General features: G+C 38.1%; 1 protein-coding gene across 1 annotated transcript; it reads right to left on the bottom strand.

Annotated features, from left to right (window-relative positions):
* Positions 1–1177: 1177 nt before the first annotated feature.
* SMPDL3A (sphingomyelin phosphodiesterase acid like 3A) lies at positions 1178–20912 on the bottom strand. The gene is made up of 8 exons (XM_056125173.1): positions 20761–20912; positions 11794–12007; positions 10325–10469; positions 7896–7992; positions 6614–6783; positions 5948–6128; positions 4600–4724; positions 1178–1811 (listed from the first exon to the last, which is right to left on the bottom strand). Exons 1-8 carry the CDS (start codon positions 20849–20851, stop codon positions 1494–1496), a joined length of 1341 nt encoding a protein of 446 aa, XP_055981148.1. The 5' UTR covers positions 20852–20912; the 3' UTR covers positions 1178–1493.
* Between the last annotated feature and the right edge of the window lie 803 nt (positions 20913–21715).

Below are 21715 nucleotides of genomic sequence, written 5' to 3'. Positions count from 1 at the left end.
ACCTTTAATCTCACTGGTAAATCTTCAGTGTATGTTCTACTTATTCAAAAAGGAATTAAGTCATTAGTTTTAAAAGGGAAAATAAACATCTCCAAAGATAAATGTCACTATATCCATTAAACAGTTTACTGCAAAGCTTGCTGACCAACTTGTCAAGCAGTGGAGAAAGAGAACAGAGCACTGTGTCCTCAGAACTAAAGAAAAAGAGGTATGACAATGGTAATATTGATGATAAAAATGTGCTTTAGTGGTCCCCAAATGGAAAAAAAATAGTATCTTCTCAAGAGGTTAGATATACTCTGACAAGGAATAGTTATTTGGGGTAATTTAGGGAAAAAGTAATTAGGAAAAGTGAAAAATAAACAAGTTTAGATTGTGAAAAAAAAAAAAGAATAGCAACATGATAAAATGGACCATGGCCTTTATATTTACAGACTGAACTTATTTTGTTTAGCCTATGGCAAGGTGATGGGAGATGTAGAAAAGGGCAGGTGGGTCCCTACTCCAGTGTGAAAAGCAAGTCCTCTAGGCTTGCAAAGCAATGATCATAGGACATCCCCAAAGCCATCTTTCTAAATCAATGGTCTGGGAATACAGATTTTCAGAGAGAATGCCAAAGACCTAAAATTTGACAATAATAAGAAATTTAACCTTTAGTTGTTGTTGTTTTGTTTGGGGCCATACACAGTGGCTCAAGGTTTACTCCCTTCTGCATTCAAGGATCACTACTGGTGGTGCTGGGGGACCATATATGGTGCCAGTGATCAAACTAGGGTCAGCCAAAGCAAAGCATGAATCTTACTGTGCCATCTCTCTGAGACCACATTCAACTCTGAATAAAAGAAGATACAGTTGGTAGAAATTTACTTTATTAAAAAGGAAGGATGCTGATTCTGATTCAAGCTAAAATTTAATGGTACTTTTGTTAAAACATAAACTTCAGCCATACCCTGAAAAAGAAACATTATAAAATGTATAAGATATATCTTTTCATTATTTCTTTTAACATTCCATGGAATAGTGACCTATATTATGCTGATTGTTCTGTGCCTGTGGAGTGATAATCCATCCTTGTACACGTGAAATTTAAACACTTTAGAATGAAGGTTGAACATGAGATTTCAATAAAGGCAAGTTAGAAGACTAAAACTAAGAATATTAAAAACAGTTCATCATACTTGAGGAGAAGCAATTTTTTTATTATATAAATGACAATCTCAATAGGAATATAAATTAGGTACATAAACTGATTATAGGATATTTACATCCAAATATTCCAGTAATAAGCAATTTAAATATATTCAGTAAAACAAAAATTTAAGATGTTATGTGTATCTACATTTGGGCAATATAAAAAAAATGAACAAAAACAAGAATTGTGCTTGCCCATTCAATAACTCACCAAGATTTGCTAACAATCCCCACAAACTGAATTCAGCAACAGAACAGTGGTTCAAAGAACATTGTGTTCTTTGAACACAAACGGTAAAATCCTATGGATTGTGCTTTAAATAATATTGTTTGAGGCAATTGATGTAAGAAGTATGATCAAGATTCATAATTGCACAAATTTGAAGGGCCTTACACATGCCATTGCAAATTCCACTGTCATCATAACTCACAAAAAAGTGTTTGTAATACTTCATAAACTGCTTACTGTCTTGGGTGGCAAATTGTTTAGCTAACCCATACAAACTTTTGGGCTGCAAATCTTCAATGTCATAAGTCTTGGTTAGGACATACTCCAAGGTCCAGTTGGCATCTCCCTTTAGATTAGCATCTGTCAGGTTCAAATAATACTGCAACATATCCTGTAGTTAAAAAGAGTAACAAAACCAGGTTTATGTTTCTTTTGTTTCATTTTTTCCTCCCTGAGGGGGTATCTCCCACATAATGTCTCCGAAGCATTTTTTATGTCCTATAAATCAGGTGTTTTTTTTTTAAATTTTATTTGTTAATTGAACGTCGTGAGATATATAGTTATAAAGATGTTCATGATTTTCAGTCATTCAGTGTACCAACACTCGTCCCTTCACCGGTACACATTTCTTACCACCAATATCCCCAGATTCCCTCTATGAGCTCCCCACATTACACTGCTATCGCACTATCACAGACATATTTGCTCTCTCTCTCTCTCTCTCTCTCTCTCTCTCTCTCTCTCTCTCTCTCTCCCCCCCTCCGTCCCTCCCTCCCCCTCACTCTCACTCTCCCTCTTACTTTTCTTTCCTTTTAGGCACTGTGGTTTACAATACTGTTACAGAAAGGGTATCATACGTATCATTTTACCCTCTTTCAGCACTCAGGTTTTGTCCAGAATGATAGTTTACAGCTATCACTGTCATAGTGGTCCCTCCCTGCCTTAACTGCACTCCTCCTGAACCGTTGTTAAGTGTTACCTAATACTACAGTAAATGTATTTTGCTGTATATTTTATGTACAAAATAATTTATAAATTTTAGCAGATATTGATTTACTACCATTTTTAGTAAAAAGAGTATGCATAGAATATATAATATCTATTTACAATATGTTTGATTTTTTAAAAAATTTAAATCGTTCTATACAAACTATTTTCACTCTTAAAAATTCTTTAATGTTCTTGTTAAGTGAAATGACTCAAAGAAAGGGATAGACATAGAAAGACTGCATTCATCTGGGGAACATAAAGTAATAAAATAAGAGACTAACACCCAAGAATGGCCGAGATTAGTACCAGGAATTTTACTCCATGGCTTGGAGGTCAACCACTCATGCTAGGGGAAAAGGGAGCTCAGATAGAGAAGGGAATACCAAATAAAGGGTGTTGGAAGGATCCTCCCAGGATGGGAGAAGCATGCTGAAAGTAGACTATAGACGAAACATGATTGTCACCCATTGCCTCTTTTGCAAACCACAACACCCAATAAGAGAAAGAGAACAAAAAGGAATGCCCTGCCACAGAGGCAGGGTGGGATGGGGGGCATGGGGGGTGGGAGGGATACTGGGATCTGTGGTGGTAGAAAATGGGCACTGGTGGAGGGATGGGTATTTGATCACTGTATAATTGAAACCCAAGCACAAAAATTTGTAAGTCTACAACTGTACCTCATGATGTCTCACTAATAAAAATGAAAAAAAAAAATTCTTTAATGTTCTGACCTAGAGATGGAACTGCAAGTCAGGTGCTTGCCTTGCACAGGGCCAACTTGGTTTCTATTCATGACTCTGCATATGGTTCCCCCAAGCCCCACCAGAAATATCCCTGAGCACTGATCTAGGACTAAACCATGAACACCACTAGATATGGCCCATATTTTTTAAAAAATATTGAATGCTAGCTTCAGAAAATGGACCACTGGCCAATTTCCCCTTAAAGATTTAAAGTGGTAAAATCTCTAGGGGGTAATATGATATAGGCAGGTAGATAAGGAAAGGCCCTGGACAATGAAACAGGCCAGCAAAAATTCTGGAAAGAAAATTCCAAGGCTGATCCACTTTGTGGATACAGATAAGACCTTGAGCAGTGGACCCTGAGGAGACTGGACCCCTCCCCATGAAGGAAATTCCTTGAATTCCCTCGGACCTCTCCTTCAATCTGATTAACTTTAGTGATTCAGCCCAAAGAAGACCATCACCACTCCCAACCCTCCTGGTAACCTCCTTAGTAATGGACTTTTACCTGGGAAGAAGGCCCAGGTGGGGGCAGGTTGGAGAAACCCTATAAAGGCCACCTTGAACATAGGAAGGGCACGCAAATGCTGCCCGAGCCCATGTGCTGCTTGTGCCCACGTGGCCAAGCACATGTGTCGCTCACGTCTCCCCTCTTGAGAGGTGTACTTTCATGCTTTCGTGTCTAATGCTAGAATGTGTGTAGGGGCTCTCTCGGACCTTGGAGAACCGTGTGTTCTCTCTTGTGTCTCTCTCTCTCTCTCTCTCTCTCTCTCTCTCTCTCTCTCTCTCTCTCTCTCTCTCCCCTCCCCCTCCACAATTTAAAAACCATCCAAATAAAATCTATTTGCTTCAAAAAAATTAAAAGGGGCTGGAGGAACCTGGGCCAGTCACGTGCAAGGCAAAATGCCCTACGCTCTGTATACTATTACTCCCACTCAACATTTTTCTAAGAACCATATGTAGTTTTCAGAAAAACTAGATGAAATTAGTAACATACAAATTTCCATTACACAGTGAAATATACTGGAACAAGATTTGGCAATACAATCCAAGAAAGAAGATGGTTTCAAAGTATACAAATTTTATTTTTTAGCTATCTCTTAAAGAAGAGTAATTAATAAATATATGGTTACTGAATATTCTACGTATATAACCAACTCCACAAACACAGCTCCATAAAAACAAAACAAAGCACACATACACAAAAACAACAGTTCAATGAAGACTTCATCTAAATAAATTAGAATATTTAGAAGAACCAAAGCAACTTCCTATGCACTGGCTTAATCAGTTCCCACTCTGAAAGTCCCTATATTCCAAACATTAAAAGACAAAAATACACCAATATATTTTAACATAAAATATAAGTTAGGAACATTTGTTTAGACTGATGAAAACTACCAAAAAAACATAAATGGGGGTTAATTATAAAATTGCACAACTTACCAATAATTTATAATCATGGGGGTCATACTGAAATAGCCTGATACCAGGATTATTGGTTTGTTTTTCCAAAACACTCTTTACTGGGGTAATAGCAGGAGCCACAAACAGAGAACTTGTTGGACTTCCTAGACAAAACATGTACAGAAAAATTATATTTTTAAAACACCAAATCAACTATATTTATAATATAAATTACTTCCAGATTTTACTGCCAAATGATGTATGATCATTATGATGTATTGAACTGAAAAAAAGTTTAAAGATATAGCTTTGAGATTTCCTTTTTGGAAATTTTTGTTATGAACTAATAGAAGATACTAGGTTAGTTCATGGTATTCTATGTAGGTTACATAAATATTTGAACAAAACTTATAAAAATATATAGGACTGAAAGATCTGATGTTTGAAATTCACTTTGAAATACTTCAGTAAAAAAATAATTAAAAAAATGAATAGTTGAAGAAAATGTGGAAAAATCTTAATATGTTTAATATAAATAATAACACATGGAGTTTATCATTCTTTTATGCATTTTTTAAAACTTTATAATAAAAATTTCAAACAATTACAAGTATTTCTCAAAATAAAAAGCTACTTTGTTTCCTATCCTAAAAAATATTCTAATATAAAATTTGATTAAAGTATCCTTATAATTTTTACATAACATTATAAAGCCACCTTATTATAAAGTCACATTTCTTTTTGAAAAAACTATCAGATGCTAGAAATGGTCATACTTAGTAAATTCATTCTAGGTGAAAAATATAAATGATATTTAAAGTGTGTATCTACTGAAATTTTCATTTTTCTCCTGTTTGATTATTAGAAAATAGGAACTTTTGTTGTCAAATTTTTCTCCCTAATACATAAATAACATTAAAAAATAGAGAAGTAGATAATATTTTTTTAAAATTTCTATTTTGTATGATACTAAAACTTTTCTAATTTTTTCTTTTAATAGTGAATATCAGTAGATACTTAAAAAACTGGATTTATTTTAAAGGCAAACTGTGCTTTACTCTTTAAATTCTGAGAAATAAAACAAGTCATATTAAAGGAAATTTGAGTAGAGCAGGTAAATGACAACCAATATAATGAAAACTGAGTGAGCTAAGGCTTTTACGATGACACAACCAGATGATGGTGACCCTACGGGGCAGGAATAAACCCAATTACATGCTATGATTTGGACACATGCTAAACAACCACTGCAGGTAGTTTAGGACAGGTAATTCAGTGACATGCTATCACTGACAGGTTCACTTTTCATTGACTGGATAAGTGAAAATAATTCAATATTCATGTCTTTGCTCAAGAAAATGAAGTCAATACAAACAAGTCACATTACCTTTTCCATCTGAAAGAATCATAATACTATCTCTGTGAGTGTGCCCATAAAATTGTCCTGAGATAACATCACTGTATTTTCTAAAAATTTCTATCAATTTTTCATTGTAATTTTCTCTCATTGCTGTAGTGCCCCTCGAATAGGGCAGATATCCCACTGGAACATGGGCTATGATGTACACCTGGAGAAAGAAAGACAAGGAGAACTAATAAAAATCCACTTGCACATTCACTATAATTAGTGACATTCAAACACTCAAGATTAAAATCATAGGATTTAAAACTCAAAAGTTTAATATACCATATATCCTTGTAATAGCCATTAAAAGAATAATTATAAAACTATTAATATCACCGTATACGTTCTTGTCTCATTTGAATGACACTTGATGATATAAAATAATTATGGCATTGATGATATGAAGTAGTTATGACAATTTTTTCATATCAGACTCACTTCACACCAACAGATGTTAATCAGTCCTCAAATAATTCAAATCAAAACAACATAAAAAACTATGAATAATAGAAGAAGAAATGTAAGAACTTCATGTAAAAATATCTTCAAATTTTACTGCATTTATTAATACCTGGCTGCCCTCAGATTGAATAAATCCTCTTACTTCGCCCTGTTTATCCCTTGATGATTTGGCTCTATAAGATCTACCTTCTCCTTATTTTGCTGAGAGATGTTCAGTGTATTTTCTAGCCATTCAAATTGATTTGCTGGGTCAGTCTTATTCAGTGTCACAATATTTGGGCCGTAGTACAAATTTGTATTTAGACTGATGATCCTAAGGTTCAAATTAGGATTCACTTTCTGTGAGTAAAAGCCACCTATAAAAACAAATTAAAACACATTCCAAAAAAAAATCAGATATGCAAGCACTGTGAAAATAAATTTCTTATTAAGGTCTACAAGCCAATCAGAAAGATTGTTTCTTACTATCTCATTTGCACAGGTATTGGTGTCATTACATAGGAATCAGGTTTTAAAATGGATATTGAAAACCTCCTATGGGTCAGCTGCAAAGCAGATTTCTCTATATACTGAAGTAACAACTGTTATATCCAATTAGATTAAAAAATAATTAAATGTTCAGCTCTAGGTGAGCAAGTATTGAATTTCATCAAAGAAACGTCAATAGTACAACCACTTTCACTTTCATCTGATTGTGGAGTTTAGAATGAGAGATACTACAAAACATATCTAGAGGAGAGGAACTTGGCTCTTGTCAGACTACGGAGGAAGAAACGTCAGCTACAGGGCCAGAGAGATGGGACAGTGGGTAAAGTGCTTGCCTTGCATGTACCTGATCTGGATTTGATGCCTAGAACACACATCTGGGCCCCCAAGCCAGTTAGGCATGACCTCTGAGCTCAGAGCCTAGAGTAAGCCCTGAGCACAGTCAGATGTGGCAGGAGCAGGGGCATGGGGGAGAGCTGGAGAGAGAGACGGAAGGAAGGAAGGAAGGAAGGGAGGGAGGGAGGGAGGGAGGGAGATGAGGCAATATAGAGGAAACAGCAGTGACAGCCCTGAGTATCTGCTGCCAGGCTCCTTTCAGAGTCAGTCACTGAGGCGGCCCTGCTTTCCTTTTTTCCCTTCTCAGGACCCATACCATTCAAGATTTCACACAGGACTGATGGTCTACAGAGAAATGATTTAGAGGGTCTCCAAAATTAACATGCTCAGGAAATATTAAAGATCTAAGTTCTGAAACCACAGTATAGCGTGTAGGACATTTGCTTTGCATGCGGCTGACCTAGATTTGATCTCCAGAATTCTATATGATTTCCTGAGCACCACCAGGAGTAATTCCTGAGTGCAGGTCCAGGAGTAACCCCTGAGCACCATGAGGTGTGCCGAAATACAACAGCAAAAAAGATCTAAGTCCAGTAAGCAAGATTAAAATGGAGATAAAATGAGGCTGAGTATATCTTTCACATACCTTTCTTGATAGTAGCAATAGCTTCTTCATCCAACCACGGTTTCCAGAGGTTTGCTACTGCCTCATACACCCTGCTGGTGTCAACAGGCAGCTGATCCTGATCACAAACAAGATAATCCACCCTTGAAATTTAAAGCTATATATAATAATTATTTTAAACATTACTTGTGCGCTCACAACTGGTAGGATTCTGGACATGCAAGGACGAAAACTACGTAGACTTAAAAATTTAAGAACTTATTACTTACTTGGGGAGACAGTGAAAGTAAGACAATGAGCTAGTACTACCTCAGAGGTTCTGGGAGGATACAAGGAAAACCTACCCAAGCAGGAGAGCATTTGAAAAAGACCCTGAAGAATAATTATATCAGACTGACAAGAAAGAGCATCAGAATACAAACTGATCCAGAAATGAATTCCACAAAGCACTTCCTTTGGCATGTAGTATAGATTTGGGATCACATGAAAATAACTCTAGGTTTTTTCTCTTTAAAACTTGAAAAGTAAAAGCACCTGAGAAGCTAGAGTATTTATCCAGAAACTGTTGCTTAGTCCCAGAACTAAGTTTGGGTCTTTCCATCAGTAGACAGAGGAGAAATGCACAATTATCTATTGCATCATGCTATTGTCCCATCCCTTTTTGGAGCTGTAACACGATCACTGAAGTGATCATAATCAATGACATGCAATGGATTGGAAAATCTCCCACCCATTACTTTGGTAGCATAAATCTTGCCAGTGTAGGAGTAAATAAGGACCCTGGCCCAGACTGCTTCCTTGCATGGCAAATGGAAGGAATCCCTGTGCTGCCCACACTCGTATTACTTCTGATGTAATGGGTGGGGACATGTCTTTGATTGTCTGTTATAAATTTAGCTCATGTGGCTAAATTTATAACAGATATGTGGGATTTTATGGAAAAATAACACATACCATATTTATCTTCTACCAACATCAAAATTCTGTTAGATATCATTCCCCAGGAGAACTGTTGGACTTTCACATCACATTTGAAATGGGGGTGGAAAATATGGCAGTCCAAAAATAGAAATTTTTCAGATAAAAATTCAAACTTGAAAGAGAAAATGTTAACTATTTAAGGTATAGCTAATAGCTGCACATATAAGAGGATATATTTTAGAAGTTAGATGTTAATATCTTTTAATTTACAAGATTTGATTTCACCAAAAGAAGACTGAGCTACAAATAAAATAAAACATGTCTTCAGGGGAGTTAGGAAAAGTTTATCTAGAGTCACACTTCTTGTCGTAAAAGCCACCACCTCTCTGATTGAATGATCATGTACCAGGTAGGAAGTTGAGGCCTTTCATGCAGTATCACAAATGAATGACATATGAATCAGGGATAATAAGTTAATTACACGTTACTAAAGTTACTAGAAGTAGGATTAAACAAGGATTTTATTTGAACTCCTATAACAATAACTTTAAACCCATCTATCTGCTTGTCACCAAAAGCATTTAAAAACAGTGTGTGTAATTTTTGGCTCCAGAGACGGTTCTTCCCCCAGCCTTTGCTCTGCGTGGTGCAATATATCCACAGCAATAAAAGTTAACCAACAAAAGTTAACCAATGATTAAAAAGCTGACTCACAACAACTCATAGATTGTTTATCTCAAGAGTATAGACAGTGCCAAGAACTCGGGTGAAATTTAAGTTCATCCTTTTTAAAAATCACAATACTCAGGCTAGATGAATGATATGATGAAATTTTGGCCACCGCCCATAGTTGTTTTATTTACTGAAAAAAACATAGTATCTGAGATCTTTTGGATCTGCAAAAATTTAAGACTTTTTATTCCTATAAATGACCTTTTAAGCATGTCTGGTATCCAGTCTTTATGCACAGAGTGCTTATTACACTGTCACTCGGGCTAGAAACTTGGCTATACCACGGATTAAATTATTACAAACACAGACTCTTGAATCATACCTGACTTAGATAAATTAGGTTTGAACATGAACCTCCCTCTTTGGTTCTCAAGATGCATTTTTGTTTTTCATAATATTCTAGCTTGCATCAGAGTGTGGGTAGTTTTTGTATGCCTAATAGAAATTCTGAAAAATTTAAATAATCAACACTGAATTTTCTTGCTACACTATCATGGAAATGTGAATAAACAATATAATGATTCAAAGGAAGTAAAAATTAAGGTAGAAAATGAAGAAAAACAGGAAAAATCAATACTAAGTAAACTTACTTCCCCCAACTAGCTTACAACTTTTATGAACTAAGGAGTCATTTAAAAAGAATGAAATATTTTCTGCTTTCATCATAAATGGTATTCAGAGTATACTCTGCTTCCATAAGCCTACATGTATGCCCTACTTTTATGTAATTACTAATTTTGGCACTACTGATGGGAAAAATCCTTTAAGGACTTCCTAAAGATAAAAATGATATTTACCTGTGGCCAATAGTCATGATTCCCCAATGCAGGGAAAACCTGGAGCTTTGGGAAAAGATCCTGGATTATGGCTGTCATGTTAGCAATTACAGTAATGACAATGTCTGTTGAGAGTTCATGCACAGGAACATGGGGTGGACTATCCCTTGAAAAGAGACAAAATTGAAGAAAAAATTAATTTCTCTAAACTGCATTTTTGCAGATGTCGATCAAAAAAAAATCAAACCATAATGTTGGTTAAAAGAACTCCCAGACAATCCTAGAGAAAATGAAGGTTGTGTTAAACAAAAGATAAACTAGAAATCTCACCCATTTCATGGCAAGGCTAAAGATTTATGAGAGATGAAAAACTGTCATAATTAGAAAACACTGATTCAAGAGCCAAAATAACTTGGATTCAATGGCAGTCATTTATTATTCATTACTATGTATATTTGGCTAGACAAGTTATTTAGGTGCTCAGTGCCTTTACTTTCTCATATACAAAATGAGAATAGTAATATCTTTTATAAAGATTAACTGAGCTACAATATGTAACTAAACTATAATGAGTAATGGTGATGATTCCAGATACAAGAAATGTAGCTTCATCCCTCTACCATTATGGATGGAATTAGTTACACTAATTTGAGTATAAATTAGTATAGCCTCAAAGAAGGAACAGTGGTACCAGTTAACTTGTGACATCAATTGGTGATATTGATGGTAACTAATAATTTGCTAAACTATTTCTAGTTTATCTTTTGTTCAACACAACCTTAGTTTTCTCTAGGATTATCTATGGGAGTTCTTCTAACTAATATGATAGGTTGTTTTTTGTTGTTGCTTTTTTTGGACAGAAATCTGCAAAACTTTAGTTTACAGAAACCGATACTGTTAGAAAGAAAATTCAGTGTTGATAGTTAATAATTAATAAATTATTTTAAATTAATAAAAATTTGGGCTGGAGCGATAGCACAGCAGTAGGGCGTTTCCCTTGCAGAGCCAGGTTCGATTCCTCCACGATTCCTCCTCCCCTCTCAGAGAGCCCGGCAAGCTACCGAGAGTATCTCACCCACACAGCAAGCTACCCGTGAGGTATTTGATATGTCAAACACAGTAACGACAAGTCTCACAATGGAGATGTTACTGGGCCTGCTCAAGCAAATCGATAAACAACAGGACAGTGCTACAGTGCTAATAAAAATTTATTTTCACATGAGTAAACTTAATGTGAAAGGACACTGATAAATGTGTTCCTTTTATGGATTTACCTTTTAATTTACAACAACTCAGTTCCAGAATCTGTATATTTTTTTAAAAATTACCCAAAATTCTAAAATCTTTATTTTTTATAACATTAATTTGACCTACTATATTTTAAGCCAAAAAGGTTTTAAAACATAACCTTCTGATGGAACTCAGCGTCCTACTGAAGCTTAGCACACTGTAGATAAATACTGAGCAATAATATTTATATGATCACTTACCCAGTCCAGATCATAAAAGATGCATCTTGTTCTAAATTTTTAATAAACTCAAATGCTGATAAAATAAGTTGATATGGAGAATCACAGAGAACATCTCCAAAAGGTCCAGGATTAGAAGCTTTGGCTCCTTTCGAAGAAGCACACACTTTTTTGTGGTCGTCTGTGAGGTGGTAAGTGGGGTCCAAGTGTAAATCAGTCACATGCCAAAACTGCCCTGTAGATTAGAAAAGAAACACTGTTATGTCAATTTCACTTTTGAAATTCCCAAGCAAATATTTAAAGTCATACTAGAGACAGTCATTCTTCCCTATAAGGAGGAACGTCTTAGTAATTTAACAGTTCATGACTACCAGGGCTGGAGAGACAACTCAAAGGGCTGAGTTCATGCTTTGCAAACTGGAGGTAGGTTCCATCCAACGTGTCAAATGTTTCCCAAGCAGTAATATCAGGATTGACTCTTCCAAGCATCACTGGGTGTGACCTCCCCCAAACAAACTAAGCAATTGTTCAAAACAAAACAAAAATTGCTCATGTGCTCTGAAGTCAAATAAAATTCTTCCCTGTGAGAGGATTAAGATTCCAAGAATAGGAGGGAGAATTTGCTATTTACATGTGTCAGATGTTATGAACTCAGTGCTGACATGACTACCTAACAAAGAGTACAAAACATGAATTTGCATAATGAATTGTATGGAGACATTCTTCTGGGAGAGCAATAGTGATGTCATCTTGTGTCTTACTTACTACCATGTATCCTCCCTTGCAAGTCTTTAAGGTTTAAAAACCTACTTATATTATTTTTATATTAAATTGGTCTAAAAAATGTAATATAACTTATTAGGGCTAAAAAGTGAGATGACTGTAGTACCAGAACCAAGAAAATTCTAGAGCTACTAATTAGTTATAAAATATTGCCTTTCAGAATTGTGGAAAGGTAACATAAATCTATCACTCGAGTGGTCCCAATAACGTCTCCATCGTGAGACTTGTTACTGTGTTTGGCATATCTAATATGTCACGGGTAGCTTGCCAGGCTTTGCCGTGGGGGCGAGATACTCTCGGTAGCTTGCCGGGCTCTCCGAGAGGGGCAGAGGAATCGAACTCGGGTCAGCCATGTTGGCTGCGTGCAAGGCAAACGCCCTCCCACTGTGCTATCGCTCCAGCCCTATATATATTTATATATATGTATATCTGTGCATCATTGGGTATGACCCAAAAAGCAAAAAAAAAAAAATGTTCAAAATGAATAAAAGAGTGTGATATTAAGTGTTAGTCTAAATTATATTGAGGAAAAAATAAGCAGAACTTTTTATGAAGCTGGATCTAGAGACCCCAATGCCAATGGTTGTTTTGTTTTGTTTTGTTTTTACATTTTGGGTCACACCCAGTGATATTCAGGGATTACTCCTGACTCTGCACTCAGGAATTACCCCTGGTGCTTGAGGGGCCTTATAGGTTACTGGGGATCAAACCTGGATCACCTGAGCAAGGATAACACCCTACCCGCAAGGATAACACCCTACAGCTGTATCACGGAATGCCAATGGTTAAACAAACAAAAATAAAAGTAAACAAATGATAGGGCACCAAATTAATACATTTCTGCACTAAAAAAGAAATAACTAAAATTAAAAAGACACCCTGTGTACTGGGAAGAAAATATTTGCTCACCACATCTAGCAAAGTATACTGACATCCACGATACAGAAAAGCACTTGCAAAACTTAATAACAAAAGTAAAGAGCTCCCAAAATAGAAAGAACTGAACATTTCCTCAAAGATATACAGATAGCCAATAAGTATATGAATAAAGACTCTCCATCACTTATCATCAGGAATAAGTAAATTTGAACAACAATGAGATATCACCTCATACCAGTGAGACTGGCACACATCAGAAAGAGTAGAAACAATGTGTTGGTAGTAATGTGGAAAAATTCGAACCCTAATTCATTGCTAATGGAAATGTCATGTGGTATAGCATTTATAAAAAACATTATGGAAAAATTGTAAGAATTTTCAAAAAAATAAGAATTGAGCCTTCATATGATATAACAATTTTAATTTTTAGCATTTCTTTCAAGAGTTTAAATATGATACTTTGAAAAAGATATTTGCATACTTATGATTATTGCAACATTAGTCACACTAAAGTCTAGAAACAACCCAATTGCCCAAGAACAAGTGAGTGGATAAAGAAACTATGACATATATATATATATAGATATATAAATATATATAGGGCTGGAGCGATAGCACAGTGGGAGGGCGTTTGCCTTGCACGCAGCCAACATGGCTGACCCGAGTTTGATTCCTCTGCCCCTCTCGGAGAGCCCGGCAAGCTACCAAGAGTATCTCGCCCCCACGGCAAAGCCTGGCAAGCTACCCGTGACATATTAGATATGCCAAACACAGTAACAAGTCTCACGATGGAGACGTTATTGGGACCACTCGAGCAAATCGATGAACAACGGGAGGAGAGTGATACAGTAATAGGGCTGGAGCGATAGGGTTGGGCGTTTGCATTGCACTCAGCCAACATGGCTGACCCGAGTTCAATTCCTCCGCCCCTCTCGTAGAGCCCGACAAGCTACTGAGAGTATCTCGGCCGCACGGCAAAGCCTAGCAAGCTACCCATGACATATTCAATATGCCAAATACAGTAAAAAGTCTGACAATGAGTAACATTGCCCAGTAAGGGCCCACTCGAGCAAATACAGATATATATATACATATACATATACATATATACATATATGTATGTGTATACATATGTATATATGTGTGCATATATACATATGTGTGCACACACACATATATATCCATATATATATATATATATATATATATATATACCAAATAGAAGACTATAAGAAATGGTAAGATCATACAATTTGCTGCTATATGGATATAACTTCCTTACTACTGTGTGAATAAGTCAGAGGAGATAAACAAATATAGAATGACAACTCTCTTCATGGTCTCTCTTCATAGTCTCTTTATAGTGAAATATGAAGAAACACCAAAAATGAATAATAATGACCAATGGTAAAGAATTTTGAGAGTTGAACTACAAAACTAAGTATACCAAGGGAATAGGGTTTATTGGATGGGACCTAGAAACATTAGTAGAGAGATACTGACACTCTGGTGATGGGTGTGAAGTTAAAGCATTGTATGCCTAAATTAATAATTGTGTTGCAACTAGCAATGCCTAAATAAAAATTGAGACAAAAATAAATTGCTAAGGGTTATTAATGGCACTTAATATAGTTAATTTTCTATCAGTTTCATAAAACATTAATAATATTAAAGAAAAACATGTGTTAAAGAGGATATTTTCATTGATTGGATTTTCAAGAGTAAATCAGAACCCATTTGTTCACATCCCTTTTTGAGAGAACTTTGGGATGGGGGTGGGGCCAGCCCAGAAGAAATTCTTAGTACAAATATTTACTATAGTATGTTATTTATTAAGTATTAACTATGCATAAAGCATTCTGAAGGAAATTTAAAAATACTATGTCCTTTCACTCTGATAATTTTCTGAAACAGAATTCATGTTCAATTTATACTTGAAACACAAACTCTAGATAAAATAGGAAATTTGCTATTAACATTTAATAAGTGGTAGTTAAATTCTAAATCTCCATTTTGAAAGTCCTTTTGGATTTCTTAGACATCATTTACAAATATCTTTATTTTTCTGCCTTCCTAATGCAATGAATAAGTTATGTTACAATATTTTCACACTGAGGGGGTATGGTGCCGCTAGCAGGTCAATCTGTACCTGTGAGGCGAGTGTATCAGTAGCCTGATGGCGCCTTCAGACTTCCAGATACCCCCAAATTTCTGCTGTGCTTTTGGCCAGACCCCAAAAACTTGGGACTAAGTTTACCAAGAAAGTAAAAGGCCAAAAGTTATGTGGGAAACACACCCACAAACCACCTTCGGCTCAGCTATATAAATGGAGGCATGGCCTCTCTGGTTCCTGATCAAACTGCTTAATGGCCATGATCCCAGAGAATCAGAAACAAATCTCAAAACCCAGCTGCTTTTGGCAGAAATGCATCCGGACCCCGCAGTACTGTCGCCGGGCCACCCCAGGGGGGAAAATGTGCTGTCCCTCTGCCTGCCCCCCCTTGGCAGCTCGGTGGCCACCATCCACCAGAGGCCATTGGACAATCAGGTTTGGGCCTGCAGTGAAGAGACACTCAAGGCCTCATGGGATAGGTGTGAAGCAGGCCCTTTCCCTTCCACCCCAACGAGACCCTGAGTCACCGCCCAGGAACAGCCTTTCTGGCTCCTGATCAGGAACAAATCTCAGAACCCAGCAGGTTTTAGCAGAAGTCCCTCCAAATTTAAAAATGTTAAAATTTCGGAATTTCAAAATCACGTGACCACTGCTGCAGCCACGCAACATCATATGTTATTCATAACCAGCAATAGAAAACAAATTGTCTACTGTTGCCTTTTCAGCATGTTGGGGTAAAATCCCAAATAATAATGGTGGGCCTGGTGTCAAAATATTGAATGTAATCAAAGTAGAGAGAGAGAGAGAGTAATGTGGAAATCATCTGCCCCACAGGTAGGGGGAGAGTGTGGGATGGGGATATACTGGGGTTTTTGGGGGTGGAGAATGGGCACTGGTGAAGGTATGGGTGTTTCATTGTATGACCCAGATTTAAACCCGAAAGCTTTGTGACTGCTCTCATGGTGATTCAATAAAGAAAATTACAAAAAAAAAAAAAAATGGGGAAAAGAAAGTAAGGTGGAGTGTTAACTAGAATTCATCTGCCTCGCAGGCATTGGGAGGGGTGGAGGGTGGGGTTTTATTGGGGTTCTTCGTGGTAAAAAATAAGTATTGGTAAAGGGAAATGTGCTTGATATTTGCATGACTGAGACCTAAACCTGAAAGCTTTGTAACTTTTCCCACAGTGGTTCCATAAATAAATAAATTTAAAAAAAAAAAAGTAAGGTGGAGTTCATGCCCAATTCAATCAGCTAATCAGTGGCTGAATAGCAGTACTCCTACATAAAAAAAAAAAAAATTCACACTGAATTTTAAACTCTTTCTGATCATGACTGTAACTTGAGAAACACGACATCCATTTTGTCAGAAGCATGGAATAAATAGAATTAAACATCTATACAATGATCATTAAAGCTAAGTATTAAAGCTAATGAGCAAACATTTCAATAAAACCTAAAGTGAGAATAACAATGTAAAAAAATATTACAGTTAAATTGTTATCATGGAAATAGTGACTGATATCTGAGTTGCTTATGAAGTTGTTATAATCCTTTAACATGATTAAATTCACAGATAAGGAGTGGTAAACAAAAGAATCAACTATGTGATCAATTACTTGGTATTTACTCATCACCCGAAGCATTTGCTCAATCATTTATTTCATTTTTTAACAGAGGAAATATTAGACAAGCTTTATCCAGTACATAAAAGGGAAAAGGCAATAACTCAATCATCCTAGAGACTGCCCTTCTTTAAGGTTGAAATATATAGTGACTCTCATTTTATGTAAGCATATGTTTTATTAATTGTAAAACTTCAATGAACAGAACAGTATAGTTTTACGGGTTATGAGTGAAGAAATAGACTGACTTTGAATCCAAGTTTCATTTACTAATCTAGCTGTGTGATCGTGGCATTTGTAAAAAATGAAAGAAAGAAAAAGAAAGAAAGAAAATAATAATAGAGCCAACTGCATGAGAGATGAATGAATAAGTAAAACTATTAAGTTTTACTTTAAACTACTAAAGTAAAACTTTAAAGCTATGTTATCAAAAAGAAAAAAAATGTCTAGGGAGAGGGCTCAAAGGACTGGAAGGCAGGTTTTGCATGCGAGGCCAAAATTAGAAAGATTCCTGGCACTGCTATCTGGAGGAGCCTCTGAGCATTACCTACACGTTCTCCCTGGCCCAGAAAAAAAGGGGTATCCAGTATCTAACAAGCTCAATATTTGTAATTTGTATCCCCAAGTTTGTTTGAACTTTCTCATGTCTAATGAACTCTTAAAACTCATCTAGTACTTACTGTAAGGTTAGTACTGGTTTTCTAAGTGTTTTGCATATACTGACTCATCATTATTTCCACTTCGTAGATAAGGAACTACAGCACACAATGATAAAATCCAAGTCACAGATGTTACATGCAAGAGAAGTAAGATACAATTTTGAGAAATCTGACTCCATAGTCCAAGTCTCTCTTAACCCATGTACTGCCTCTGAGTGAGTGCTTACATTGAAATGTCCTTCAGTTGCATTTTGATTTGCGTAAATTAGATTATGACAACATCCATATGGGATACTTGATGACTAAAGCTTTGTCAATTATGAATATATTAAATATTGTTGTAAAGTTTACACTGGAAAATATTAACATTTTCCCTCTGATGTAATCTAGTACCTAGATTTATCTATCCCCAGCATCTAGAATGTGTCTGCCCTAAAGAAGGCCCTCAACAAGCATTTAATTAGGTATAAGCATAATTTGGCATTTCCTCATGACTGCATGGCAACTAAGTACTGAAAGTTGAGCTGGGTCAGCTCTCCATACTACCAGTCCAGTGATCTTTTCCTACATTGCATTGTAAGACAGGTAAAGTAGTGAGGGTGGTTAATTATATTGAAGCCTGTCTTTAAATAGAAGCCAAGAACAGTGCTCTGACAGGTTCTTAACCTGGCATTTATGAATAATGAATATCTGAGAACCCATCCCCTACCTCCTATGAAATACATACAAATTCTGGAGAAGGGGGTGAGTAGGGACCTCCTATGAAACTACATACAAATTCTGGAGAAGGGGGTGAGTAGGGGCAAGGAGTATACTCAGAGCCATGAACTTGGCCAATGTCAGAGCTCACAATCTAAACCAGATTCTCTGGTTTGCAATCCAAAGAGTTCCTTACATTACACAACCCTTTGTTGTTCTATAGCTAATGTTCAAAAAAAAATTTCCACAATAAAGTGCTCAGATAAATTGAAAAATAATTTCTTTAAAAATGGTATATTGTATCCTACAGAGTCCGGTAAATTATAAATCAAACATCAAGACATAGATGTCCTTTGGGCATTTTCTTTGTTTACAATGTCAATTCTGATCAAATACTTCAGTTTGTCTTGACCTAGGAAACAAAATTTGTTAGGGCCCATCACATCCAGGTGAAGCTTCCTGGGGTTGTGCTATATTTTCATCACCAGGACATCAAGGAATAGAGAGTGAAGACTGGGAATTTACATGCACACACATACAGACGCAAGTGGGTGCTAGTCATGGTTGATATTGAAAAGAAGTTTCAAGCTTTGGAAGCAGGTTGAGGGGGGAAGAAGAAACCCTATAGTTTGGAAACCATATAGCACAGTGAACCTGCAGAGTGAGCACTTCAATGGGCCTTTGAAGCCTATTACCACACTCCCTTTCCCTTCTTCCTTTCTCTTCCCTTGAATGAGTCAACCTTACACTTCCTCACATCTTCAGCAACACTTACCTCCAGCTTCCTACACCTACAGCTTGGAGCTGTGAAGCAGAAGTTCAGTGGGATCCTTATAACTATAAGGTGCGTTTACCTTGCTTAATCTCAGGCAAAGTGGGACAACTGCTTCGAATCCTAAACAGCCACATAATTAGCAAGCACCTTTTGGGACTTGATCAAAGTAGAAACCAGAATCCATAACTATTTGAGACCAACATCTCGTTCTGACTGTCGGCTGGAAACCCATATTAAAGCTCTTGATTTAGACTGCCTGACAGCTGAGTCATGAAGACTTGGCTTGCAAAGAGGAGGTTTATTTTTTTTCCCCCTTCAAAGTATTTCTGAAGTCCTCTGAGATCTTGCACACCAGCGGCAGACAGAGTTTCAACACAAGGAACTGGGTCACTGAGTTTCCGAGACACCTATGCCTCAAACCACAAAACAGAACCTCACCTACTTAATACTTCCCTTCTAAATAACAGTAATAGAATTCAGGAGGGTGAATAGATACCTTCAACTTTGTAACAAAGCCCAGACAGCATCAGACCCTCTCTCACTCAACACTTCGAAGGGATTGAGGTTCTCAGATTCTAATTCTGTTTTTAAACAGATTGTTGTTTCGAATCCATCTTTCGAACTCAACCGGGATGGGACGTTGTGTTTCTACCAGTCTTGGGCACTGCTGTCCTGCATACTTCAAGAGCACTAACTGTGGCACTGAAAAGTATTGGGGATGAAAATAATTCAATCCGGAGCGTCAGGACAGCGGGTAGGATGCATGAGCACCAGCTGTGCGCCCCTCCCCACCCCCACCCCCAAACAAAACAAAACAAATCTAATCCCACCCTCAAGGGTCCAGGTAAAGAAAAATGAAATCTCCTGTTTTTAAAGTAGACACAGGGTGGGTTGCACAGACGGTGGGGGGGCAACAGAACTCGGGTTAGGGGAGTTGGAAACGTCCACCGAAGTCGCTGAGCAGGACAGGCATTATTACTCCAGTGCCTCTGAAATCGACACCCCTGGGAGTGAGGCGGCCGCTCTGCTGCGCCCCTGCGATTCGGGGCGGGTTGGGAGCCGCTGGGAGTGCCAGTCTTGCAACTCCCGGTCTCTTTCCTTCCTTTGAAACTGGCGGATTTTCCTTCCTTCCGCTGGAAACCAAAGACCCAAGGAGACGAAAACGCGTAAACAACCGCTCGGCTGGCAGAACCGAGCGCCCCCAGCGGAGCGGGTGCTAGATCCAGCCAATGCACGTTTCTCCTGGCCGGGTGGACAACCGGGCGCCGTCGTTCCTCGGTCGCCTTTGCCCTTGACCCTCCTGATGCCCAGCTGCCAACGTGGGCGCTCGGCGCGTCCCGGCCGGGATCGCCCGCACCGTTGGCAACACGCCTTTGCGCGAGTTTCCACCAGCGTCCCCCAGGGCAGCCCGTCCCCTCCCCCGCCCCGTTAGGGACTGGGTCGCCGACCACTCACTCACCCACCGCCGCCGCGGGAGTCTGGACGCCAAGGCAAGGGGGGCCGTGCCAGGCGACCAGCAGGCAGCAGACCAACGCGCGTAGCAGCGCCATCGCGGCCCGTGGCCACCGCGCTCAAGCGGACGGGCTGTCGGGCTCTTCCAACTCGTGCCGGCAGGCCTGGGGGTGGGGAGGAGACCCGGAAAAAAACTGGAGTGTAGACGCCCAGAGGTCACGTGGGAACGCGGATTCCTTCGCGAATCGCTTTGCCAAAGCTGCAGCAGCTGTTTGCCTGCCAGCCTGCCAGTGATCTGTTCCTCAGTCTCGCAGCATCGATGACGAGCTGGGAAGGAACGTGCCTGGGCTCACCTGGCACCCGTCGCCCTCCCCAAGTGCCACCTAATTTGAAAGTGTCCTTCAAGCGTCCTGCTTGGGACAGAGCAAGCAGTGAGTTGAGAAAGCGCGGTGGATCACGAGTCTGACCCCCGGGGCCAGCACCGTCTGCACCACTGAATTAGTCTAGTTAGAAATGAAATGCGCCTGGCCCCACCCCGCACCACTGAGTCACGGACTGTTGGGAGTGCGGCACCGTCATTCAGTTTTTATAAGTCCTCCAGAAGTTGCCCGAGTGAGGATTTTGTATGAGAACCACAGCGATCAAAGACATTTGCCTTGTCTTTGAGACCTTTGCCTGAGACCTCTCAACTGTATTCTCTGCATTACAAAGACGCACGAAAAGTCGTTAAGTAGAGCCATTTGATTTTACTCTTGGATGAAATTTACAAAGAGATCTAGTTTGCCCTAGAAGGGAGTGTCCCCAAACTGCTAGGCTCTCTATTGCCTCTTATAAAGATGCAATACAGCCACTTAAAAAGAGATGAATATCATTTAAATTGGTGGGGCCTATAGATGAATGTCATTTAAATTGGTAGGGCCTTAGACTTCCTCTAGAGAAAAAAAGCACCCTCCAGAATTATT

The sequence above is a fragment of the Sorex fumeus genome, unplaced genomic scaffold, assembly GCF_029834395.1.
Source record: "Sorex fumeus unplaced genomic scaffold, SorFum_2.1 ptg000054l, whole genome shotgun sequence".
NCBI classification, from domain to species: domain Eukaryota; kingdom Metazoa; phylum Chordata; class Mammalia; order Eulipotyphla; family Soricidae; genus Sorex; species Sorex fumeus.
Note: the sequence above shows the minus strand (reverse complement) of the source record. Positions and strands in the feature narration are given on the sequence as shown.